The sequence below is a fragment of the Cyprinus carpio genome, chromosome A7, assembly GCF_018340385.1.
Source record: "Cyprinus carpio isolate SPL01 chromosome A7, ASM1834038v1, whole genome shotgun sequence".
NCBI classification, from domain to species: domain Eukaryota; kingdom Metazoa; phylum Chordata; class Actinopteri; order Cypriniformes; family Cyprinidae; genus Cyprinus; species Cyprinus carpio.
This window is the reverse complement of record NC_056578.1, coordinates 40,335,828-40,363,586: the sequence shown is the minus strand read 5'-3', so window position 1 is coordinate 40,363,586 and position 27,759 is coordinate 40,335,828. Positions and strand designations below refer to the sequence as shown.

At 36.4% G+C, this 27,759-nt stretch overlaps 1 protein-coding gene across 1 annotated transcript in view; it reads left to right on the top strand.

Annotated features, from left to right (window-relative positions):
- Positions 1-26,042, top strand: part of dhx15 (DEAH (Asp-Glu-Ala-His) box helicase 15) — a 41,510-nt gene extending 15,468 nt beyond the window's left edge. The window contains exons 6-14 of the mRNA XM_042761151.1: positions 2,473-2,640; positions 10,380-10,466; positions 10,740-10,889; positions 11,112-11,220; positions 15,864-16,055; positions 20,302-20,424; positions 23,157-23,347; positions 25,227-25,396; positions 25,512-26,042. Coding sequence (XP_042617085.1) covers positions 2,473-2,640; positions 10,380-10,466; positions 10,740-10,889; positions 11,112-11,220; positions 15,864-16,055; positions 20,302-20,424; positions 23,157-23,347; positions 25,227-25,396; positions 25,512-25,629 — 1,308 coding nt within the window. The 3' untranslated portion in view covers positions 25,630-26,042. The remainder of the gene's footprint in view (positions 1-2,472; positions 2,641-10,379; positions 10,467-10,739; positions 10,890-11,111; positions 11,221-15,863; positions 16,056-20,301; positions 20,425-23,156; positions 23,348-25,226; positions 25,397-25,511) is intronic.
- The last annotated feature ends 1,717 nt before the right edge of the window (positions 26,043-27,759 follow it).

Here is a 27,759-nt window from a genome sequence, read left to right as displayed (position 1 = left end):
GGGTGCTCTGCTTAAGCATTTCCCATCTTGTAGTGGAGTTGGGCATTATATTCCGCCCATTTAAAGAATGATTGAACATGTTTAAATCTAGGCCAAGAACATGGTTTTTAGGCTGGTCACATAATAGCTCAGTTTGCTCCTTTCGGTCAATGAAGGTGCCTTTTAGTTGAGCAATTTACGCTGTTTGTCCACTTCGTTTTAGCTTCTTTATCTTTTCCCGGTTCCCGCTAATGCATTGAAACTCTGCAGAAGAAATAGCAATTAGTTTTTAAGCCACACGATCTTTCAAAAAAAAAAAAAAAAAAAACCTCACTGATACGGTTTCGGTGATTTGTTCAACTTTGCTTGTTCAAATCAGGCCTAAATTACCACTGATTAAGATTAGTTTTCTCCTTTAGATCTGTGCCAGCTAATCTGCATCTGCAGCATGTAGATTATAGCGTCCATTTAAAATATTTTCCTCCAGTATTGTATTGTGCCACTGCGAGAAGCGAGGGTCTCGATTTGGTGTCCTGCTCCAGGTGCAGGCTCTTCTGCTTTGGCACAGCCGTGTGTCCCTCTCTCCCCGGTGCCTTGGCAGCACGGATAGCAGTCCTCCTGACAGCTGCCGCTTCCCAAGGGCTGATGGACTATTAATACTTTAGCTAATTTGATCAATCCATTCAGATTTGCCTTGTCCTGCTCCGTTGTGGCAGAGCTTTGATTAAGATGCACATAGCCACCGGCGCCATTTTCTGCGCATATTGTGCCCCAGGGAGCGATTCGGCGCGTGCACGGACTACCGTGTCTGGGATATCAGCACGCTTATGAGCTTTAATGCTTTTATGGGTAAATGATCAGCTATGGCTGCTTTGATATGCAATGAAAGGGTCTCAAGTAAAAGATGTAAGAGACTTTTAGGGGCTTTCAATGGTGCAGTGCATGTCATGATATCGATAAATGCTTTATTACAACAGCCTGAAGTTTTTGTAGAGAGCATTGCTTGACTTTACCATTTCCTGCTCAAGTCTCAATGCACACTTTGGCCTGAGGATGGCGGTACTGCATAAGCTTTGACTTTCAAATGAGTAGGACTCGTGCCACTTGTGTTGAGCGTAATGTGCTCATGCATGAAGAAAAGACAAAGCTTTGCAGTAAATACTAAGCATTCTTCATTGGTGTCAGAGTGAATATTTCTCTGATTTATAAAAGGCATTTAGTGAACAGTGTTAATAGTAATAATTTTTTGTATAGCATGTTTTTGTTAAATCTGCACTACAGTGTGCTTTTTAAAACATTCAAACTGCTCTGATCTCTAATTTGCTCTGATGACTGGCACGTATTTCTAGATCTCAAGCCACTATGTATTGTAACGTTCAGCTTCACTTAACTGATCTGTTGTGATTTGCTCCTGGTTATGCATCATTGCGGCTTTCTCATCTCACATTAGCTCTACTACATTGCCATCTGGAATAATAAAGCATGCGTGTGAGTGTACACGTGCCCTTGTGACTGCCACTGATGGCACAGCCATAGGGATCTTACCCAAGCACCACACACGCCTTGCACTCCAGCTTTCGTTTTCTCACTCGGTTGACACGACTGGCACGTCAAGTGTACCGCAGCTAAACCACACGAGCCTCAGTGGTGCTGGTGTTTCCAGCATTGGGGGATTGGTCCAGCAGTTAATGATGTTTGTAAAAGTGGCTAAGGTGGAGTTTAATGGGTTGCTATGAGGTGAAGTTGGACAAAGAGAGGGTGGATTTACACAACCCACTTATTTGGATCGTACGGATGCATATGAAAGTAATTCCTATTGTTTATTATCACAATCAATTCTCCAAAGAAGAGAACATTAAAAACATAAAAAAAAGATGTATAAAAAAAAAAATTAATCCGTAGAATGGAGGTCAGTGGGGTCAACAGTGGACCTTAATGGCATTTGCTGTTTGGGCAAAACAATTGAAACATCCTTATAAATATGTTCTAGTTTTTGTTTGGTGGCTTTTGGGTCCAAATAGAGATCTGAAAGAATTAACTTGCCATTCTATACTGAACTTTCATGATAAAACTACCGAGCTTCATTGGAAAAACATGCCTATGGTGTCATCTTCAAAATATTGCATTGCTTCTTGCAGGTTTCGCTACACTTTCAAAGTGAGATGTTTAGTGAGCAGAAAAAAAAAGTGCTTTGAGGTCAAAACAGCATTTTGCATGGAGCTGTGTGAATATAAGTCTTATAATCTGCCTCGTTATCCTAATTATTTGTAATAAAAGTTGTTGTTTTACTGCCACTAGTGTTTATTTCAGATGGAAATGGCAGTCAACTGTATGTTTTTGGAGTTGTCCAAATATGTAGTGCTACCTTGTATTATGTTGCAGGTTCTAATATGTTGAGTAACTCTATTAAATGTCTTTTGGCACTTGGCAGGTGTTAATTTTGCACCTGATTGTCGGTCTGTGGCCTTTAACATCAGTCTGTTCACCTTCTAGGAAATCGACGAAGCCTGCAAACGGATCAAACGTGAGATTGACGATCTCGGCCCTGATGTTGGGGACATTAAAATCATCCCGCTCTACTCCACGCTGCCACCACAGCAACAGCAGAGGATCTTCGAGCCGCCTCCACCCCGCAAACCCAGCGGAGCCATCGGCAGGAAGGTACACATCACCGTCACACATATGACTCTTAAGAGCTTTCAACTGCAGCAAACCCAGCTGGTTTGGTTCAAGAGATGCTTTGATTCTTTAATAGAATATTCCGCAGACAGATGTTCCAGACCCATAAGGGGCCGTTCACACAGAACGCATTTTTGCGTTCCAATGTGCTGCTTTTCTATTGTTTTTCTGTAAACTTGTGGTAAATGGACCTGTATGGGGTCTCGCACATGAGCGCCGGTTTTTAAGACGCTGTATCAAGTTAAAGTAATTAAAACTTTCACCCACAACTCGCTCATTAATGTCAGTTCCAAAACAGTGGACCAATCAGAAGACCCCGGAGGTGGGGCAAGCGTTGCTTGCTTTTGTTTACAGTAACAAGTTGGCATGGCAAATGTTTTATTTAATGGCAACATGGCGGAGGAGGCATTTAGCACTTTTTAGAAACAAAGACGTGTTCTGTGAGAACTGCCTTTAAGACTTCCATTCATCTTTCGGACACAAATAATTTTAGGATTCTCTCATAATTTTTGTCCATGCATTAAAAGTCCACTCAAGCAAAACTTAAAGAGACAACATAAAGAGATTGTAAAAGTAGTGAACATTTTATGGATCCCCTTCACTTTCGTGAGTGGAGTATGGTATCATTGAAATGTGATTGTATCGCACAGCTATAGTAGCATCTTCAATCTATTTAAAGAAAGAAGAGGATAAGAGAATGACTCATGTCTGTCAGTAGAGGGAACGGGAAATTAGGTTTTCTTTTTTTCTCTCCTTCCATCTTTAGCTTTGGTAAAGCAATGACTCATAGCATATGCTGCTTTTGTCAGCATATGATTCTTTTCTCTAATTTTGGAAAGAAAGATTACTCATCCTTCGATCGTTTGAAAAGTTTTGGAGCAGTCGGTTTTGGATGGTTTGCTTTCGCTCCCTCCTGTTCTGCTTCCCGACTTGAATATGGTCGTCTGGCATTTTTGGCATGTTGGCTTTGAAAAAATGAAACTCACTCTAGATGTTTTATCAGAGCTCATCCACTGTAAAGTGTCTTTCATCGTCTGTCATCCTTTACTCTTAGCAGGAGGTTGTGCAGACGCAATCGCTCTTGTTTTCTCTACTCCCATTTCACTTCTTCGTCTCTCAAACAAGCCTGATGTGAAAAGCACCTGGACGCCTGCGTGACTGGCCAAAGATCTGACAGAATATCACATCTGATCGTCAGCTTTGAGTTTGCAAACATTTAGCCGAACATCTGATGAGGAGTTGATTAATGAGTCATCGCTCCCCTACAGAAATGGCTCTGTGCGTTATTATTGGCAGGCAGAGATTGCTGATGTCCTAATGAACGAATGCAAACGTTCACTGAACCGCAAATTTCCACTTTTTTGTTCCTTCAACATAATGCTATATTTGTAGCTGCAACGAAGTCTTAGCTCCTGGTTTGTGTTTTGATGTACCGAACAGCATCAGCATCCTCCTGCTTCACATATCAAGTATCTGCCTCCTCCATCCCCCTCCACCAGGGCATTGTGTCATTTCATCTCTCCCCTGACCACTTCCATGTTTAAAGAGGCTCTGGGTTTCTCAGAGGTTTGATTACTCGTAAGCCCGGGCATAAGCTGCTTCAGAAGTTCAAACATCCGCCGCTGTTTGCCTGCGCGGTTCAGAAGAAAATGAAAGTGGACGTGGATTCACAGGGGCTGATGTGAATATGCTGCAACCCCTGTGATGCAAACAAATGTTGTGAACCGAGAACTGCTTATTATTCAGAAACATTCTAAAAAAAAAAACTAGAAACAAAAGATTTTCACAACAATTGTTTTTGGTGCAATCTGTGGTATTTTATAAAAAAAAAATGTTTTTTTGTTTTTGTTTTGTTTTTTAAATATATAATGTGATATTTTTAGTCAAAAGCTCAGAATAACAAGGTAAGGAATGATGATTCCCTACTTTCCATGCCCTCAAAAATAGTTTGTTTAGTGAACTTTATTAAATTAAGAATCTTCCATGTAATTAGTTTAGGTCCACAATACAATAACTTCATTTCGGCACGATGTTTTTTTTTTATTTATTATTATTTAACTAACCAGGGTTATTTTTGTATCATTAAGATACGATCATTATTTTAATTAATATTTTGAATGTTTTTTTTTTATATTTTCCAATTTCATTTTAATAGTTAATTTTTTATTAAATATTTTTATTTTTTCAAATGTCTATATATATACTGATTTATTAATTTGTATATCAGTTTTAGTTATTTTAGTACATCAAGTTTAGATTGAATGAAAATGAGAAATGTTGCCTTTGTATATTTTATTTTATTTCAGTTAATGTTTATTTTAAGTTAGGAATTTATGGTTTCAGTTTTATTTAACGAATAACCCTGGAAGAAACTTAATAAATATAAATTCTTGTGTTGGTTAATAACTAGCAACAGCATGGTAAAGTCTGTTTTGTTTATTATTATGTGTGATGAGATAAAGTTTGAAGAGACTGGTCAAGTCAAGTCTGCTTTATTGTCAATTCTTCCACCTGTACAGTACATACATGCAGAAAAATGGTAGTATTAGCTAAATTAAATAAAATGTATAACATAAAATAAATAAACTCTTCTCAATGGCCAACATAACTAAACAATAAACACTGACTTCTCGTAATGCAGTCCTATGCAAAGCATGCTGGAAACTACAGATCCAGTTTATGTAAACAATAAATTGTACTTTTTATGATGCCTGTTAATTATTAGTTTAACAAATTTGACATTTAAATGGATTGAACAATGAAATTGACAATGTTCAATATTTGTAGCATTAGCTCATTTTAGAAAAGCTAATTTTTTTTTTTTTTTTTTTTTTTTGAGGATGAGTGTCTTGAATTTACTTTTTGGCACCCACTTTGTTTTCCTGTCCTTCAGTGGCAGCAGTACATAAGGAGACTCAGATTACCTTGTAAAATGTCAACCCTTCAGACCCTCTGGCATATATTAAACACAATGCATATAAGCCACCTTTGGCAGATACGGGATGCGTGTGTGGATATTGTGAGACTCGCACCTGTGCAGTCACATCCTCCTTCAGGACAAATCCAGCAGCTCTACTGCGCTGCTGATGCGTGAATTAATTAGTTGGGATGTAACGTCACGTGACGCTTAGCAGTCACATGTAGGGAAATCGAGGACTGTGGCAAATTTTGGCAGCAGCGTTCTTGATCCAATCCTTGAGTTAATTGTGTTGTGGTAAGATCTCTCTTGTGCTGACTGCAGGAGTGGAGGGTTATAGAAAAATTAAGGAATAAGTGAGGCTGCCGTGTATGTTAACCACCTAAAACAATCCTTAATGAATCTAGCTTGTTAATAACTGTATGCGGACGGAAAGTGGTCTTCCAAGAGATTTAGATCCATCTAACCTGATAGAGACCATGTCCGGGCCTAAAACATTTGATACGTTACTCTTCAGTCTAAGCCAAGTCATAAAGCATGCCGGTTTTAATTTGAAGACAAGTACATTGGTTTTAGAGGGTTGTCGATTCAGCCGGTAATGATGATAATGCTTGGTGCTCCTTCCACTCGTGCTACTTAAAAACCCAGAGGTACAATGATATCATGCTATTGCTGACGAAATGTCTGGTTCAGTCCTGTCAGCGTGTTTATAGCTAGTTTCCTAAATGGCAGTGCATCTGATTTAATGGCATGGACATTTGAAGCTAACTTTATAGCCACAGTAATGCAAAAATGCACTTGCGAAAGCATTTGTGACTGTTTGCAAACTCACAGTAATGGTCAAAAGGTAAAGGAATTTTATTTATTTATTTATTTATTTTTTTTAAAAGGCTCCATTTATTTGGTCAAAAAATACAGTAAAACTAATAATAATGTGAAATATTATCATTTAAAAGAACTGTTTTCTATTTTAATTCATTTTAAAATTGAACTCCAATTGTGTCAGATGATGGTTCAGAAATCATTTTAATATGTTGATTTGCTGCTCAAGAAACATTTATTATCAATGTAGAAAACAGTTTTTGCTGCTTAATACTTTTGTGGGTACAGTAATAAACTGCCACCCAAATTGAATTTTTTTTTAAGTACTTTTTATCGAGCAAGGACACATTAAATTGATCAAAAGTGACATTTGGGTCAAATAAATGCTATTCTTATGAAATTTCTATTCATCAAAGAATCCTGAAAATGTTACCTTGTTTCACAAAAATATTACACAGCAAAAACTGTTTTCAACATTGATATGAACTATTATTACTAATTGAGCACCAACAATAATTTTATAATTGAGCATCAAATCAGTATATTAGAATGATTTCCAAAGATCATGTGACACTGAAGACTGGAGTAATGATGCTGAATATTCAGCTGCGCATCACAGCAATAAATTACATTTTACAATATATTCAAATAGATAATTACTTTAAATTGTAATAATATTTCACAATTTGAATCAAATAAATGCAGCCTTGGTGATCATGAGACTTTTCAAAAACATAAAATCTTAATTGTTCCAAACTTTTGACCTGTATGTGTCTCCAATCTAGTTTTTTTTTTTTTTTTTTTTTTTTTTTTTGTGTGTGTGTGTGAAAAAGGAACGTTGAATGAGAGACTCATTGGAGAGGATTGAAATTGCACTTATTCATGTGAAATGTTGCTGGCATTAGCCTTGTTCGGTCAGCCAGCCTACTTTTTTCCAGACCACTTGCACATGGATCATTGCCTCCTAAAAGATGCAATTTCTCAACACCTCACGGTTCAACGACTATGACTAAGTACTGGTAATGCATTTAGTGTTTTTGCTGTGCAATTCATTCCAGTGGAGCTCACCTTTCGATAATTTCCATGGCTACCGCTCTGGAATATATTTAATCTCAAAGGTCTTTCCCAGGTGGTCCTATTTTCTGAAAGGATGCAGACTGGTTAGGAACTGGTTTATTTTATCTTGTGTCTGAAGTGCTCCGGACCTCGTTGTCATTCAGTAGTCTGTTAAGAGTATGCTCTGTGGGCATTGGTTCGTAGCCCTCAGTCTCCAGACTCCAGACATACTTTTTTTTTTTTTTTTTTTTGTGAATTCTCCCAGCCTTTCCATGAATATATAGGCAGATGATTCTGTTCAGCAGCTGAATTACATCAGGTCAAAGGCTTCATGAATAGACCCTCTGCTGCAGTATCAAACCAAGCCAAACAAATCCACTTATAAAAGTAGGATTTAAATGCCTCGAAGGCATTTGAGGAGGGTGAGTTACATGAAATATGAGGTTTGTTTGTTTTCTGTTAATAGAGGCCAGGAAGTTTAATGAAACTCAAAATTCACATTGCAAAAAAACTTTTTAGTGGAGCTTGCCAAAGCAAGCATCTGCAATACTATTGCTCCCACTTAGGGTTTTAGGAATTCAAACAAACTTTAAGCATGTTTTCTGCTGTAGGCATAAATTATAGCTCAGATTGTGTGTGTATTACTGAAAGATATTTAAATTTATTTTCTGTAAAAGGGTGCAAAAATTCTCTACTTCATTTTTAAGAAAAGTTATTAAGGGACCATGGCCTGGCTAACTTGGAATCTTATCTGTTTAGTTACATTGGTAATTTCCATTAGGATACTTTTTTTAAGTCTTAAGTCAAGAATTAATATAGACAATTTCTTTAAAATATAATACTTAAGTTTATAATATTATACTTAAAGGTGGCATGAAACTTTATCCATTATCTAAATGCATGTTATTGATCTTAATGAACAATGCATCCATGCATTCGTCTTACTTTTAACATTTATTTTTGATCAAAATGTCATAACTCAATCTTCCATTGAAGCGACAGTCTTCTCTTTGTTGACATATGCCAGACTTCTCCAGTCATTAAGTCCATTTAAACTCCATCTCTTTATTACTATAGACTGCAGGCAGGCTGACATTCAGATCAGACCGATGCATAGAACCAAGTCCTCGCCCTACATTTTTTCCATTTTAATTGAATGTACATCACAATGAAGAAGAGAACTCTAGCTGTATGGCATCCAGCTACAACTCCGTTGGCTGCTCAGGTTTTTCTGGGACACTACACAAAGCAAACCTTTAAATTATCGAGAGACTCTGTCCTACTTCTGACTTGACTCGGATTGACGTTTTCCATCCTGTGATTCATGAACACCATTTGGCTCTTTTGACTCGGGCCAGTAAGCAACCCGTACCTATGCAGTGTTATAAAGCTCTTCCGAAGCTTCTTGGACACGGTCATCTCAGCATATCATATCCGTGGTCTCTAGCGCAAAGATGATTGAATATTTCACTATAGCATACATGATGAAGACCACCTCTACTGTAAAGGGACCGAGAGAGAATGAAGGAGTGAGACATGGCATGAATAATAGAGTTTCTTGGAGGTGGGCTTCTCTAGGGAGGGGAAGATGGCTGCATGCTGTGCACAGACATGTATCTTGCCGCTAAAAGAGCAGTAGTAATGTGTCTGGACGGGCTGCTCAGCGGAAAAGATCCGGCTCTGCCAGCTCACTCCCGATTTGACTTGATGTCAGCAACTGTTGCCTTACTCCCCTGTTCTGTTGTATTAGTCCTCAAACTTGCGACAGCTCACTGAAGTGTCTTTAAGGATTTAATTCCCACTGATTTTTTTTCGCCTTTTTCACCCCTCTCCATATACCACAGACTTTTTTCTTTTAATTCGATTTTTTGATTGCCCAGAGCAGTGCAGAATTGTGTAATCGCCAATGAAATGTACTAAAAAAAGCCACCCTTCTGGTGTAGAGCAGTGGTTCCCAACCACGCTCCTGGAGCTTCCCTCCAACGCTGCACATTTTGCATGTCTCTCTTGTCTTGACAAACCCATGTCATGTCTCTTGAGTCTCATCTAATGAGCTGATAATCTGAATCAGGTGTGTTTGATTAAGGAGACATGTAAAACATGCATTGTTGTCTTCCACCACTTGTGCAATTGGCATGAATGATGTCTCAAATTGTGCAGCTTAGGTAAAGTGATATTATTCTTAAGATTTTTGAAGTGTGGCTGAAAAAAATTTACTTGAGCCATGTGTATAAAAGGAGAACTATCTAATGCCCAAAGTATACTTCAGTTATTACTCGTACGCGAGGGTCTGCATAAAGTGTGTGTGATGCAAATTTCATACCAGAATAGTATGTGTACACCACCCGATTTTTGTAACTGTGCGTTCTTTGTATACACATTGAATTTGTTTTGCACTAATCAGTTGTTCCACAAGATGGCAACCAGAGATTACTTACTAACTGTAATCTGTTACTACACCTTACATGATAAAAACTGTAGTTAGTGACGTAATCTAGGTTACTTATTTTAGGTAACTTATTCTGACTACTTTTTAGATTATTTTAGGTTACTTTTTATCTAACTTGTTTTAAACTTACCATTGGACGTACCATATCGATATAAAAAAGCAAAAACAGAACGAAAATATATTCCTTTTTTTTTATTTCAACATCATAAAATGTGTTAAATGTTACATTAAACCAGGTTTCCCAAACTGGGCTCAATATAAGAACTGCAGTGAGTTTGTGAGTTGATAAAATGTTAATCTTTAATTAAACGCTAAAAATAGAAATATCTAATTTGTTTAGATCTCTTGCTTTTGCACATGCTGCCAAATGGAGCATACTCTGAAAGACTTTTCAAGAATTTGATGTGCTTTTTTTGTGTGTGATAAAAGCTGTCTGGTCAGTTTGAGCTCTTGATTGTATTATTTCTGCTCTCGTAGGTTGTGGTTTCTACAAACATCGCTGAGACGTCCCTGACCATCGATGGCGTGGTGTTTGTAATTGATCCTGGCTTTGCCAAGCAAAAGGTTAGTCCTCACTCCTCTGCCTCACTTGTCTAATCTCGCCCCATCATCTGTTTCTCTTGCCTCTGAAATCCCCAGATAAACCCAGTGGCGGGGCTGACAGCGACTCGAGATGGAAAAGCTAGTTATTTATTCTGCTGACATTTCCCTAGCCCAGCTGCTGCTGTCATACATGTAGTCCAGTCAGAGATGAAGGATGGCTTCGCTTTGGCATATTGCTGTGGTGCAATGGTGTGCATTTATTATTCACAAAGCTCTTTCCTTTTCGTCGCACAGGTGTATAACCCTCGTATTCGAGTCGAGTCGCTGCTCGTAACGGCTATCAGTAAGGCTTCGGCCCAGCAGAGAGCCGGTCGTGCTGGACGTACTCGCCCAGGAAAGTGCTTCCGGCTCTACACAGAGAAGGCCTACAAGACTGAGATGCAGGTTTGTGAAACCAATCATAACGGCTGCACGCATCTAGGAAGTGCAATTGTTCTGAATTTATTATACGCCAATGAAATTGGTTGGATCGTGTTTTGGTCGATCAGCAGATGACCCTGGTTCCTTCAAGTCTTTAGTACTTCTGGTCACTTCTAGCCCCCTTTCTGTACATACAACATGGGAAATTTCCATGTAAATTGAATCTGCTAATTTGTTTTCCTTCAGGATAACACATACCCTGAGATTCTCAGGTCGAATTTGGGCTCTGTGGTGCTACAGCTCAAGAAGCTCGGTATCGATGACCTAGTGCACTTTGACTTCATGGACCCACCAGGTATTGAAGTTTTCTTGAGTTTGACGAATACTTCAAGGTTTCTTTAGAGTCTGATACTAAAAAATGGAGTATATATTAGCTCTTTTACAGCAGTATACTTGAAAACTATCAGAAAACTACAGAAACGTGTTAAAAGCCCATTAGAACCTGAAGCTAAAATAGATAATTTTTGTGTATTTAAATTTTTTGACTGTTAAAAATAAAAACAAACGTATGTTGTCTTCAAGTACAAGGGGTCATTTTCTTTAAAGAAAACAATTAGCTTTCATTAAATTACCATTATTGACCATTATTGCGTGTTGACAGTTTGTAAATATAATTTAAAAACAGTAAAAGTAAAAAAAAAAAAAAAAATTGAAGTTTCTATTTAGACAAAAATCTGAAAACACATGAACGAAAGAAACTAACATTTCAAACTTGAAAGCTGGACTATAAAACATGTATACAAGTCTTTTTGTAACACCTGGTTTCACAGTTTTCACTCAAGATATTTTTTAGCACATGCACGCATACAAATTCACACACACACACACACACATACACACACACACACACACACCGCATGCCAAGATGTCGGTATGAAAAGTCCCATTTCTTCCTCCAATGTCTCATCAAAAATCATCACAATCGCCTCATCTGCTGTATACTTGTTCTTCACCATGTTTTTGTTTGTTTTTATAATGATATTTTGATTTTTAGACTCTTAACTGTTGCGTTCCTTTCAAATTCTTCCTTTTCACGCTTCCTGAAAGCTGCTGTGTGTTTTGCTAAGGGAAATCAGGACATTACTGTAAAAGCTGTATATTGTTAAGAAACGCAATTTGAATTGTTTTCATGGCGCAAACGGTTGAAGAGTTACGGTAACATGAATTCAGCTTAGTTGGATGAGTCGCGATGACAGACGGTTTAATATGGTTAAAACCTGTAATTCAGCATTAATACATATTAAAAACACAAACCAACACATTCTCGTCTGTGAAAGTTTATCCCATTTCTTTGGGAATGAAAATTTCGTCAGTTTTACTTTTCCTCAACGTACTGGTCATTAACTTTTAAATGCATCATTACGCAAACACTTGAAGAGAGTTCTCGGCATTAAGGACCCATAATTGGCAGATCAATGTGCCTCTTCATTTCTCTCTGATACGGCAGGAAATTAAATGGAGCTAAATGTTGAGGATGTTAACTCTGACAAGATGATTGACAGGTGACGGAATGCTCGTAACTAAGCAACAGAACATTTCGTTAAAGCAGTTCCGAACCTTTCCAACTCTTCTGGCACACACTCACAAGTATATACTTTTTCTTCACAAAAAGAAAACAAATTTTCAGGGCATAGTTTAATTTGAATTGGGATAGATAGATATATAGATAGATGTGTTGAAGTACATTTTTATTAAAATTTATTTGGCTCTTTAAGTGTTTTGCATACTTTGCCCGGGTCATTTCAGAGTATCTGGTGCAGCTTGGGTAAAGAGCAGCTGGACACTGCCTTTCCTAAACTGACTGATATTTCAGAGTCCGGCTTTGCTTTGATCGTGTAATTGCTTTTATGCAGTATGAAGACTGATGTGGAGATTCATTAAAACTGCATGATGGCCAGACTTGTAATCGCTGAATAGTAACGACTGGAACGTTTCCGTGTGATTGGCTCATCGTCTTTTCTGAAAGGTTCATGACCCTAAAAGATCTCTAAAGTTGCCCTAAAAATGTTGAAACTTGTGTTGAAACTTCCTGACATACCGCTGCATTTATAGCTGGGTAATATAAAACGAGGCCGTATTCAGTATAGTTTTTAATGCATTTGTTCTGAAATATCTTAAAAGGGTGATTTCCATATTCTTTAAAACCAGACAGTCAATGCTACAAAGTAGATTTGACAAATTGAAATAGAAATGAAAATGTAGTTTAAAAATATAAATAAATTTTTAAAATAACGATTTTTAAACAAAAAATAAATAAATACATAAATAAAAATTCAAAACAAAGCAAGGGAAAAAAGCTGATAATAATAAATAAATACATTTAATTTATACTTTATTTATTTTTATAAGTAAAAAACAACAACATCTTGCCCCTTTTAGACTTGCACTCTAATCATTTACTGCTTGTTTTCTTTAAAAAAACAACACAAACTAACACTAGCTTCTCTAATCTTTTTGTATTGTCTATTTGTTTTCTTTTTATTTATTATACAGTTAAAAAAAAGCAAAAAAGGCCTTTAGCACTAGCTTGCTCTATTCTTTTTCTATTCTATTCGTTTTCTTTTTATTATAAGATTTAAAAAACCTTGCTACATTAAGCTAACTGAGGCTTGTTTTAGCACTTTGCTGTCTTGTTGATTTTTGATTGCTTCCATTGTGCTCGTTTGTCGCTTTGCATAAAAGCGTCTGCTAAATGTCTAAGCGTAAATGTAATGTAAATAATAATTATAAAATTGTAAACATTTTTGATGCAAACAAATACTGTAAATAATATAGGCATTTAATTTAAGTTTTTCATCCCCAGGATATCACAGCTTATGCATTCATTGACGTGTTCAGTAAGCGTGAGTTTAGATGCAGACACACAAATTAAAAAAAAAAAACTGCAGGGACTTGTATTGCTGGATGAAGCCGATGGAAGCCATTTGCCAAATGCTTACTTATACTTTCCTCTCTTTAAATCACCTTTAGCTTCCTCTCTCATTGATTTTGCCTTCAGTTAACCCTTTGGCACATTCCCTACTATAGTTTATTTCTGATGTGTGTAAATTACTTTTTCCAGCCGGGTTCACTGCATGGCACCTATACTTAATTTTTGCCTCAAACGTATTACTTGCTTTAGCACGAGTAATGCAACATCCTTTCAAAACAAATAGAAAATGTATGTTTGATATACCAGATCAATACTCATTCATAATAACAGACTGACCACCGCACTTTTTTAAAATTAAGTTTTCCTGACTCGTTGATAAAGACAGCCACAGTCTTTCATCTTATTCAGCAAACTCCTCCTAATTTTCAGTTAACATGCAACTGGTCGTTAGAGCCAAACTCTCTAGAGCCAAAGGTCAGTAATTGAATTTGTTGGTGTGTGACCAGTGTTGATGCATTAAGTAGAGGTTCCTCCCCGTAATTGAATTAGTGGGGCTGCTGTTTGGAGCTGCTTGCATGTCAGATGAAAAATTAGCCCCCTTTGTCTTGAATTAAAAGTTAGTTGTTGTCCAGAAGACCACAGCCACAATGTTTTCACGGCAAGAAAATGGCTTTCCTTATGTGCATTTTTGTATTTTATTTTTTTTAGATAAGATATTGAAGGCAATTATCTCTGTTACTTTTTCTCTTGCTTGGGGTTAGAGATTTGAAAAATCTAATTTAAAACCACTTAGTGTAGGATATGTATCGTCTATACTTTGCAAAAATCACACAAACAGGTCTTGAGGGTCTATACCCTCGTTCAGAACACCTCCAATGCTCTGGTAACTTCCTGTGGCATTTTTAGGGCCCAAGCACAGGTTCTTCTTTTTCTTCTCAGAAATAAATCGTGTTTTTGAGGGCCTAAACATGCTCTAAAACTCATGAAGCTTTGTATATGCCTCAGAACTGATGAAAATTTACATCTAAATTTTCAGAATTAGGTGTGGCAAAATGGCTCGATAATGCCACCTACAAAATTTTAATGAAGTGCCCCTCCTGCTACGTTTCACGTATGTGTGCGAAATTCGGTACACACATGTAATGTCCCAACAAAAAAGGAGCAAAGCCCAATTTCTGTGCAGTTTTTGCCATTTTCAGGTGTTGTGACGTTGACATTACACTCCTAGCAACACAAAATATGACAGCGTGTGCTTTACAAAAAATGTATTATAATTAAGGCTGCCCCCCTTATAGTCGACTAATCGTTAGTCAACAAGTAAAGGCTTAGTTGACCACATTTCTTTTAGTTGCTTAGTCACACAAAAAAAATAAATCCACAGTAAGTGGCGAAGTCATGCATTCTGCGACGAAAGATCGTTAACAGCTGCTCAAATGCTCGCCTGTCATTCATCAGCCTCAAATATGGATTATCATCTGAAACATGCGTGTAGTAGCAACTTCTCATGGGCGCTCGCTCTAACGTTAACCTATAAAAATGTGCGCTATTTCAATGTTTGTAAGGAATGAGGAAGCTCGTGCCGGTGTGATCACTTGCAATAAATATTTTTTGGTCATACAAAAGGAGTTGTACATATTTGTAAGCTTGAAAGACTGAAATACTATTCTTTTACACTCAAAAAACAAAAAAAACAAAAAAAACGTTTTGATTTTGTAAAATAATGAAAGAAAACACATTCGCGTTCTGCCGTCTCATCGCGGTCTTTGAACTTGTGCGCGTCAAATAATAAAACAAAACTGTGTATTCATGCCTCAGGCATAAGAAATATAGGCCTATCTACAGAAAGCTAAATGTCTTCTTTCAAATGAACCAATTCAGATGGAAAACGACTAACCTTATTCGTGTGTTACATAGGCAGTTAAACGCTAATTACTATGATTTATGGTTTATTAATATAAACGTGCGATTAGTCGACTAACCGCTTAACATAAACGACTACTGGTCGACCAGAAAAATCTGTAATCGAGGGCAGCCCTAATTATAATAGAATATTGTTTTTCTGCTAGCTCCTGAGACCCTGATGCGAGCCCTGGAGCTGTTGAACTATTTAGCGGCGCTGAATGACGACGGTGACCTGACGGAGCTGGGCTCCATGATGGCTGAGTTCCCTCTCGACCCCCAGCTGGCCAAGATGGTCATCGCCAGCTGCGATTTCAACTGCTCCAATGAGATCCTCTCCATCACCGCAATGCTATCAGGTAGTATATGCTCAAGTACACACGACCCCTGCATATGATCTAAGAATAATTAGAGTAGCCTAATGGACTTTGAAAAATGAATACTTTGTAGCTCACTCATTATCAATAAGCAGAGCAAAAAATTTTAGTCTTGTGTTTTATTGTGTACATGTGCACAATTTCAAGCTGCGGTTAATAATAATAATGGTTGCATAATCAAACAGTCTGCTTCTGCATTTAGCTGCTTGGCTGAAGCCATTACGTAGCATGACTCTCAAAGGAAGTGCTCACAAACAGTCCAAACACCGTAAGACTACCAAATCAGAATGGTGCTTGAAGCTAGAGGTTGACCGGTAGTTGATTTTACCAATACCGATAGCTAGGTAGGTTTTTAATATGAATATTTGGAAAATGGACACCAAGCAAAAACTAAACCAGACTTTGTAAATGAATAAAAATATTAATATTTTATATATATCATTAAAGTTAGTTCGTACTTCATTAATGTTAACGGAAGCAACTTTAAAATGTACAAATGTATTAGTAAATGTTGAAATTAACACAGTCTAACAAGGATCAATACTTCTAAAGCTTTTATCAACTTTAGCCGATAATTCCGGCAATCATCGGTGCTGATTAATCGGCAAAACCGATAATCGGTCGACCTCTACTTGAAGCTATTAAATGTCTGATGCAGGGGGGTGGGGGAGAGAAGGACATAGGATACGGCCGCTTAAGAGCACACTTACTAGCCATCAGTTCAGATCTGGCAAGAGTAAACCTTCAAACAATGCGTGGCTTCAGATCAAGTCAAATATAAACTAAAACCATTACCTTATTCCTAATTACACTGAAAAAATATTTAAGTCTAAATTTAAGATTTGTTTTTTAATTGCATGAAGAATTTCTATCTACTTGGGTTGCAAAGTTTGAAACTAGCACAATTAATGTGATGCATATTCGTCAATCATAATAACTATCTATATATTTATCAATAAATCCAAATGGATTCAATCTCCTACATTTCAGCTAATTGAATATTGCTTGTTTAACAGCTAGCCAAATTTTACCCATGTTTATACATTTTACCTGAACTATATGTGAACCTGCACCACAAAACCAAGCTTAAGTCGCTGGGGAATATTTGTAGCAATAGCCAAAAATACATTGCATGGGTCAAAATTATTGATTTTTCTTATATGCCAAAAATCATTAGGATATTAAGTAAAGATCATGTTCCATGAAGATATTTTGTGAATTTCCTACTGTAAATATATCAAAACTTCATTTTTGATAATATGCATTAAGAACTTAATTTGTACAAATTTAAAGACGATTTTCTCAATATTTTGATTTTTTTGCACCCTCAGATTCCAGATTTTCAAATATTTATATATCTGACAAATATTGTCCTATCCTAACAAACAATACATCAATGGAAAGCTTGTTTAATTAGCTTTCATATGACATATAAATCCCAATTTCGAAAAAATTTACTCTTATGACTGGTTTTGTGGTCCAGGGTCACATATGTAAAAGTTTTCAGGAGATTCTAAGCAATTTGAGTAAACACATTTTGAAAATGAATATTAACTCTGCATTTGTTTGATTATATTAAAAGAATCATAATAAACTATGCCACAATTTAAATGCAGAAATCTGACCTTTTTTTTTTTTTTTTTTTTTTTTTTACCCAGTTCATTTGTCTGATTGGCAAATATGCATCACATTAAATGTATTCGATTGTTAAAATGGTGCGTTCAAGTCACATCGGAAAGATTGTATTTGTTTCAAACCAACATGAAAGCCATCGCAGAGCGTGTCATTGAGAAAACATGTCACATGCAACTTGTTGAAATCAAATAATTATGTATTTAGCACTGTATAAAACTTTCCAAATTGCAGTTGTGCAAAATACTATAGACTGTATAATTAGACTGTATAAAAGATTCAATTTACAGAGATGTGTTTAACAGATTTATTTAAAATATCACCTGAATGTTTTAAATTTTTCTGGTCTCGTATTAACCTTAAATGTCTCATATAGCTCATTTTTAATTGAATGACTTTTGTTATTTATTCTGTTTCGCCATGAGGATTGTCTTGCTGCTGACATGGCGTTGATAAATAAATACAGAACCTTCATCAATTGAAAAAAATCTAAAACTAAAACAAACTGATGCACATTGTTTATTCATCATTTTAAGTTTAAAAACCTTGCTGATTTTTGTAGAGAAGGTTCATCGCTATCTTGTGCAGACTGAATTATTTGAACGCACCAGGCGTCATAATCCGCTTGTTAACTCTTACGTACGGTGGCCGTGAAGGGCAAAACAGATTACAATTCTGAAAACAAAATAACAAATTACAAATGCAAATCTAAAAAACAAAATAACAATTCAGAAAACACAACAATTCAGAAAACATTATAACAAATCAGAAAACACAATGACAAGTCAGAAAACACAACGACAAATTGGACACACCGGAAGAGGTAGGTATAGTTTGAGACAGCGCCATAGGTTTGGGATTACTCACCACTGACTGGACGAGACATCTGTCAAAGTATACAGAAATAACCAGCCGAAAATATCAGTGTTTTTAGCAATAGGTTATTTACACTATGTGCAAATACCTATTTACACTGTGTCAAAATAGCAGGATGTTCTGCTATGTATACTACTTGTTGCAAATAGTGGCAATTATCTGCACTTCAGTATTGCAGTACATTATAAAACAGTATGCAGTAATAACGTATTGAGTGTAAATTATAATTTTAATTAAAATTATTAAATGGATGCCACCTTATTGGTACAATAAAGCCCTCCCTACACCTACACCTACCCTAATCCTACCCTATACTATATTTTCACCTTTTTGATAATTTCCTTAAAATAAATGCCTTTACAATGTGATCGAAATTTGAAAGGGAGAAGAAAAAAAGTTTGGCAAAAGGTGGGATCGAATCCGGGTCGATCGCGTCAAAATGCTAAGGGCAGACACTTAACCATCTGTGCCACTGGAGCTGACAAAATACTAATGCCAAAATGCCAATAAGGCAGGTCATTTGCACAAAGTGTAAATAGACATTCCATATGTTTTATTCCATTGAAAGCGCAATTCATACAATACATTTAAACCAAGCTACTTTAAGACCATCTCCGAACTTTCTACCACGACTCTGCTGTTTTTCGGCAGGTTATTTCTGTATACTTTGATTGATAGATGTCTTGTACAGTCAGTGGTGAGTAATCCCAAACCAATGGCACTGTCTCAAACTATACCTACCTCTTCCGGTTTTTCTGATTTGTTGTTGTGTTTTATGACTTATTTTGTTTTCAAATTTGTCATTGTGTATAATTTTTGGTATAATGTTGGAATTTGGTATGAAGTTTTCAGAAATTTTGTTGTGTTTTCTGAATTTAGTTTTTTAGATTTGCATTTGCGTTTGTAATTTGTTAGTCTGTCTTTATAATTGTAATCTGTTTTGCCCTTCTCGGCCACCGTACTTGCGTCACTTGTCACTGCTTCCGGGACCAAGCCCTCAATCAGATGCCACAAGAAAACAACAAAAGGTGCTAATATACACTCACGATGTGATGCAGTACTACTGAAAAATTATAATACATACCGAAATCCCAGATGGCCAGTCAGTGATTCCTCTTTTATAACTTTAAAATATTGGTGTCTGGGACGCTATGAACTTGGAGACTTCAGTGTAGTGTACACTCTGTGCACTGCTTAAATGTTTAATTTGAATAAATAGTACTCATATTGAGATATTATTCTCAAATAAAATGAGTAGAGGCTTGGACCCAGAAACAGCATTCCTTATGTCATGACTTAACAAGCGGATTAAGACTTCACCAATTCCTTCAACACATCAAAACTGTGCAGTTCAGATGAATGGAAATTGTATATGCAATTCAAATGCATTAATCCTAAATTGAGGCCTAAGTATTTTTTGAGTGCATGTAGCCAGTATGTTTTGTGAATGTACCCAAGTAACGCGAGTCAGGTTGAGTGACTCCCAGAAGAATATCAGACCCCAGGTTTAACTTAATTTGCACAACCCCAATCTCTCGCCCGCAGAAAGGCAATTCAAAAGCCGAGAGAAACATCTCTCCCCCCACCCCGTCCTACCATTTGGTGTAGCGTACCCTGTGCCATGCTCTAGCCTCAGAACTAGGCCTTATGTCCTGTCTGGGTGAACGCTTGACTCATCCCTATGGGCGGCTATGTTGGGGCCCATACCAACCTTGTTTAGTCCCACAGTGCTTTGTGCGGCCCACCGAAGCTAAGAAGGCAGCCGACGAGTCCAAAATGAGGTTCGCCCACATCGACGGGGACCACCTGACCCTGCTCAACGTCTACCACGCCTTCAAACAGAGTACGTATACATGACACACACACACACTAGCATCTTCATCATCATGTGAGATGACTCCCTCCACCCGTTTTTAATTAGCCTAATTGCCTAAATCTATTACAACTATTTTCAGGTTGTTTTTGTAGGTGGCCAAAAATCTTAATTTGTTTCATCAAAATCGGTGCCTGCGAGGCACTGCACTATTAAAACTGTTTGTGTGCAGTTCATTCGTCACATCAGCTTCCATATTTTCTCGCAAACTCCCATGGGGTTTCTCGCTCCTCACTCATTTGAAGCTTTATGAAGCGTGCTAACAGTCAGGAGAGGAGGTTGATGTTTATGTGAAGCTGACAAGGTTCATGTTACAGCATTTTAATTTGTTAGTACAAACAAAAAGTCACAATGTTAGTTATACACAATATGACAGATTAACATCTTTCTTTTTAAAAGCTGCTATAGAAAAAAAAAAACTCTCTATTATTAGTGCATAGATAAGTTAATAGAGAACTGCCGGTTCTATTCAAAAACGTTGACCGTAAAATTCAGAGTTGTAGCCAATAGATTAGTTATAGGTATTATTATCTGTAATCTTGGGAATAAACCCAATATAAATTCTTGAATTAGCAGAAACGAGTTTACAGTTAACCTCCAGGGACAAAAGCATTGATATTCATTATGCATTTTTTTCACCCTTTAACATGCCTTTCGGAAGCCTTTGGTTATAAAAAACATTTTGTTTTAGCAGAGTTTGTGTTGAGGGGGATAACTTGGAAAAATGTTGCAAAAATGTAACGCTGGGCATTTAGGGGCACAAAAGATCCCCAGTATTTTTCAATAAACTTAAGTAAAAGTGAATATGTGCAACACACTAATGTATTTGAACAATATATTCTAACCAGTTAGGATACAGTCATGAAAAGTAAGGAAATTTCACTATTTGACCATTTGGATACTGGTATATTCATATCAAAGCATATTTTAAATGTAATGTAGTAATTACTCTTAAACTACTAAACCTACTAATAATAACTTCCATAAATAGTTTTTGTAGGCTTCATTTCACAAGAACGATAGAAAAAGTTTGACTCATAATGCCCAGCTTTGCATTTTTGCTACTCTCAGAAAAAATGGTCTAAAATTTATAAACATTAAAAATTCCAAGGTATGCAATCAATTAATATTTTTTTCTAACTTGAACTGTAGTTGTAATGAATTTCAGTGTCATCTACTGTTATATGTAGTTTTTACTAGGGATGCACCGGCATATCGGCTGTATATGGGACAAGGCCGATATAACAAACCGATGGTTTATTAATTAACTGCTTGAAAGCACTGAGCTGTATAATGTCTGTTGCATAATCCTAGCGCTGCTGATAATCAAATAAAATGCTAATATCACACACTATTCTTAACTAAATAACTTTAAACTTTCATAAGAACTAGCGTGCCTTTCATTACCCTTTATATAAGCTCCGTTTTCAGACTAAAACACCATAACACATAGGTAAACAAAAACCAAGACAAGAAGTCCCGCATTCTCTCCGTTGTATAGTAAAGGAGATCTCAAACACAATTATTATAACGGTTATATACAGATTACAAAAAACTACAAACTTTAAAATGTAAACTTGCAAAAACAAAGCTCCGTAGACTAGAAGATTCAAATCATCCCGCCTTAGTAAAAAGTCTATATACAGTTAAACTTACAAAAATATTAAAATGTATTCAAAAACAAATTAGAAGATAATCATAATGTATTACAGTGAGAAGGATTAATTATGTATGCATTTATACAGTGAATTTTACTTTACCTGTACCTGTTAAAACTGTTTAAACACTACCTTAATATGCACTGTTTATTTAATATGCCTGCTTGTTTAAATGGGAAGTGACTTCAATAGAAATTATTTGATGATGCAGCAATAAAACTGCTAGTATAATTTAATGCAGTTGTTTTTAAACTTTGCTGATTTAAAACATGTTCAAAATACTATTTTGATGCCAAAATTTCAAATAAGAGAGGAAGTGACAAATATCGGTATCAGCCAATAAGTGTTTGTTAAAATCAGTATCGGTATCGCCCCCCAAAAAAATCCTATCGGTGCATCCCTAGTTTTTACTCACAATGAGTGAAAATTAGGTTTTCAATTGCTTTATACGATGTTCGTTCTCTGATTATTACATTTCTTCCAGCTAAAAAACAATATGGGCCAATAGCCGGTATGCTCATGATATTTCTTGCATTTGTAGTAACTTACCTTATAATTACAGTAACTTAATTGTTTGTGTATATATAGTTCTGTCATTCATTGTTACACTGTATGAATTAATTTCTGTAATTTTAAAAAGTGAAGCGTGTAATTTGTCAGTATTGTCTAGCCAAATTTGAAGGACAGCTACAAAGTAAGCATTTGTATGTTGATTCCTTCGAAAGCATAAACATTGTTAGTGAAACACACCTCTGTTGGTTTGAACATCCTGACTACATTGACTCAACTAGAGGCCTGAGGTCTTCCAGTAGCAGATAAGTGGAGAAGTGTTTGGGAAACCTGTTTGAAAACAGTCATTTTTTTTATGTGACGCGAGCTCAGCAGAAATTACATGCTTCACTTTGAAGGCAGCAGCTTTAAATCATAAAAAAGTTTTTGTTATTAAGCTGCATATTTAGTGTTTTATTAATGTATAGATGATTTTGCAGTGCTGCTTGGATGTTGCTCTTAACATGGTTTTAATGTATAACCATTCTGTTTAAGACCACGAGTCGGTGCAGTGGTGCTACGATAACTTCGTTAACTACCGCTCGCTGATGTCGGCTGATAACGTGCGGCAGCAGCTCTCACGCATCATGGACCGCTTCAACCTGCCGCGACGCAGCACAGAGTTCACCAGCCGAGACTATTACATCAACATCCGCCGCGCTCTCGTCACAGGCTTCTTCATGCAGGTATGTTTGTCTAGAAATGTGCCACAAATATAATATTCAATTAATGAAAATGCCAGTAACCTTCTTTAGTGGTGCCAGCGTTTTGAGTCAGTGTTTTGAACATCTATAATGTGTGCAGTTGTCTAGTGTTAGGTCTCTCTGAATGTTATTGCACACAGAGATGGGCTTTATGGTAAATAGTAATGTCTGTTGAGATATTACTCTTTTTGTCCTGTGGAAGTGTCCTCAACCCAGAGGCTTAAATCATAATGTGTTGGCATATCAACAGAAAATGGATGTGGCCTTGTGGGATCGCTTTAACTGAGCTTGATAAATATGCACTGACTGTGGTTATACTATGTGGAGTTTGCCTGAAGACAATAATATAAAACTAGTCCTGGTTGCTGATTGGTCCGTGTTAGTGATCCAGCTGTATTAACTCTTTCCCTGCCAGTGTTTTTTTATTTTATTTTATTTTTAGAAAGTTGCCAGCCACCGCCAGCAAAAATTTTCATGGCCCACATAATATTTTGTTGTATGAATATCAGAAGATGCATTTTCAAAAGAAAGGAACAAAGTTTTATTCTGGTTTCTTGCATTCTTTTTTTTATTAGCACTTGAATGTAAGTTTCTTTTTTTTTTTAAAAAAAAGCAGCATTTTGAACAAAAAGATGAGAAAATCATGTTTTTATCGAAGATTACATCCGGATGGGATCGCGATCAGTGATCGAAACAATCAAAAATAAAAAGTCGATAATTTCCATCAATACCCCCAAAGCTTCACAGTGCTAAACCACATCACAAATCTAACATAAACACCCTAACATATACAAGATTTAATCTATATGATCACTTATTTTACATAATCACGTTATTTTACATATGCATCCGTTTACATATGTGTTTGCTTGTTTCTGTGGCTTTTTTGTCTGTTTTGATTCTGAGATTCAATACTTTTTCAGAAGATGAGTAGTAGCACTTCCTACCGTATAAAAGTGAAAACACAAAGACAGTAGTAGGGAAAGAGTTAAAATGCACAATATACAAAGAATGCCCTTTGAATTCGCTTAATTCTGAATTTCTACTTCATAAGTTCATGTTTTTGTTTCAGTGTTACTTTCAGGCTTTTTTTTTTCTTTCAATTCTAAGAAAAAAAAACATCAGAATTTAAAAATGTAAACATGGAATTGCAAGATAAACTTGCAATACTGTTATTTTTTCCCTTGCAATTGAGTTTGTATTTATGTATATATGTGTGTGTGTGTGTGTGTGAATACAGTCCTAGCTATAGGGTTGTCAAAACACCCTTCAGCCATGAATATATTACAATAAAACACAGCCTTGAGTTATCATAGATGCTTTAGTTAATACTTAGTCCACTGTATTTTTCTTAATCCTAAACTAAAATACATCTAGTTTTAAAGTTGAGCTTGAATTCTTCCTTTACTCCATCTGAATTAAAAGTTATTGTGTCTGTTGAGAATTCAAAACCATTGGACCTTGTTAATGTAATGCATGGCTTTCTATCAAAGTATGATGGTTTGAATGGATACAAGAAATCAAGGCAATTTTCATCCGGCGTAGCGAAAATAAATGATGTTTTTATCGAGTCACTCTCTGGGAGGGGGTTCCTGAAACAAGTGACCTGACTAGTTGAATTACTCCATTAATAATGAAATATTTGTCAACATTAACCTTTACCGGTGAGACAAATTTGTGTCTTAGTGTACGAATTACCAGACACTCTATTGCTGATGTCTCTGTTTGAGTCAGTCGTTTATTGAGACTGATTGCCCAGGTTAATCTCGACATCCTTACGCCGCCGGAAGAAATGGCCGCGTACGCATTTGGTTAGCTTGTGGTTGATTTATTCTTTAATTTGTGTCTCTGGTGTTATCAGGTTGCTCACCTGGAGCGCACCGGCCACTATCTCACAGTGAAGGACAACCAGGTGGTCCAGTTGCACCCTTCCACCGTACTGGACCACAAGCCCGAGTGGGTTCTCTATAACGAGTTTGTGCTGACCACCAAGAACTACATCCGCACCTGCACTGATATCAAACCCGAATGGTAAGATAAAACATGCAAATGCATTGAATTTGTTTGTGCATTGTTGGCAAATGCTTCTGCAACAAAGAAAGAAAAAAAACCAAGCAAACATTCTGTGTATCTTCTCATCCTTCAGGCTGGTGAAAATCGCTCCAGGATACTATGAAATGAGCAACTTCCCTCAATGCGAGGCTAAGAGACAACTGGAGCGCATCGTCGCTAAACTTCAAACGAAGGAGTACTCTCAATACTAAACTTGCGCAACGGTGTAAAGACTGTACGTTTTGAATTCGATATGCGCTGTGCAATGCTTCTGAAGTTGTACATCGTCTCCCATCTACTTTAGGTTTTGTGTCTGTGTTTCGTTTTCTGTTTTGATTTGTCAAGATATAATTATTTTTTATAACTCTTTGCTCCCGGCTCCGCCGCGTGTTTTGGCACCTGGTGAAAGGTCATCATTTAATTGGTCACTCTAGGCACTAAGGATTGGTTGGGAGCAAATGCTTAACAGGAATAAACACCATTAACTCTTTTTGCTTGAGCATTTATGTGGATGTTGACATTCCTTATCGACATTGAGAACTTCCTGCTATATTATTGAGTAGAAAAGTCCCTGTTTATTCTGTAAAGGAGCTTTTACTTCAATAATAAAAATACCTTGATATCAGTCATGCTCAAGTTCATTCTTTTTGTTGACTTGAAAGAATCAATTATATAGTTGAATAGTTAAAGCATTAATTTACAAGGAAGACAAAAATGCACAAATGCATTCTCAGTTAACAGTTAGGACTTATCAAAATAATGTAGCTTAGTATGTTTATGAATAGTTTGGGTAAAGATATACTGAATGTAAGTGCTGCTCAGCCATTATTTCTATAAATTGCTTTATAAATTAATGAAGTCCACGAGTGGTCATCTTTTTATCGTTGAGATTAGAGCATTCATGTTAATGTGTTCATGTATGAGGTTAATTGCATATGTTTAACCGCATGGTTTTTAATCATATTCACCCAATTTAGGATTTTAGCAGTTTTCTTCTCTTTTGTCTGATTTCTAAAGTTTGGTTGAAGAAATACTTAATAGTTGTTAAGCTATTTGATAAACACAGCAATCTGGTATATGGGTACTTGTTTATCTGTTAATAATGAAGGAAAAAAATGCAACACAATGGGGCCAAGTCATTTGACAGTCCTATGGTAGAATCATAAAAGCTCAACATGGCTGAAATATAGATTTGATGGATTACTGTCAATCTTTGGAGTACTAAGCCATATGTAATATGTTTTCTCAGCAATTAGCCAGCCGATGTATTGTCATTTCTAAAATGTAAATAAAATTGCAGACCTGGAATGCTGTTTGTTGTATAAAATATTGAACATCTTTGAAAATTGTTTAAAACTGTCTGCATTGAGTTCAAGGTCATTGAAGTTAATATTGTAATTTTTCTGTTATCTTAATTTGATTCAGTTTGTTTGTCTCCAGGTTTTTTATATATATAAAATAATGACAGCACAAAATTACTAAAATGAGCTAAAATTTAAATCAAAATTGGAAATAAAAGCTAAATCAAAATAATAAATGCTATAGCATATACATAATACTTCATTGTATACAAAATCATATAAATAATTACAATTAAAAATCTAAAATAACTGATTTCAAGCATTAATATTCAAGTACTAAGCATCTTAATTTGATCTATATCTTCTCTAGTGGAAGCAATTGACTTGAGGTCATCTAAAATGCTTGTCATTTGTACACCATCAGAGGGTTTCAATTGATTCTAATATAAATACACCTCGATATGGAAGGTCAGTTTTGGTGTCAGAACCTGAATTAAAAAATAACTGAAGAGCGCAAGGCAACAATTGGATACAAGTCATTGATTAGTTCTTGCCCTTGGAGTACAGTTTAATCAATAATAAAGAAATGGAAGGACTGTGGCTTTCAGTATACTTAGAGAAGGATGTACTCAAAACATGAGTGGTCATGCAAGAAGAACACTGGAGACCAATGAAGGAGATAAAGCTTCAGTGGCTGAGATTGGAGAGACCGTGGATACGTCAACTGTCATCTGGGTGCTGCAGCAGTCACAGCTTTATGGAAGAGTGACAGAGAGAAGCCACTGTTGAAAATGTCATATGACATCTTGGCTGCATTTCGCCAGAATTGAGGAAGACTCTGAAGCCAGATGGATGAAGAGCCTCTGGTCTGATGGGACCAAAATTGAGCTTTTGGCCGTCAAACCAAATGCCATGTTTGCTGTTCGCCAATCGCTGTGCATCATCAGAAATGCACCATCCCATCCGTGAAGCGTGGTGATGAAGTTCTGCAGCAGGTCTTGGAAGCATCGTGAGGGTGTAGCAGATGAAATCAATGCAGCA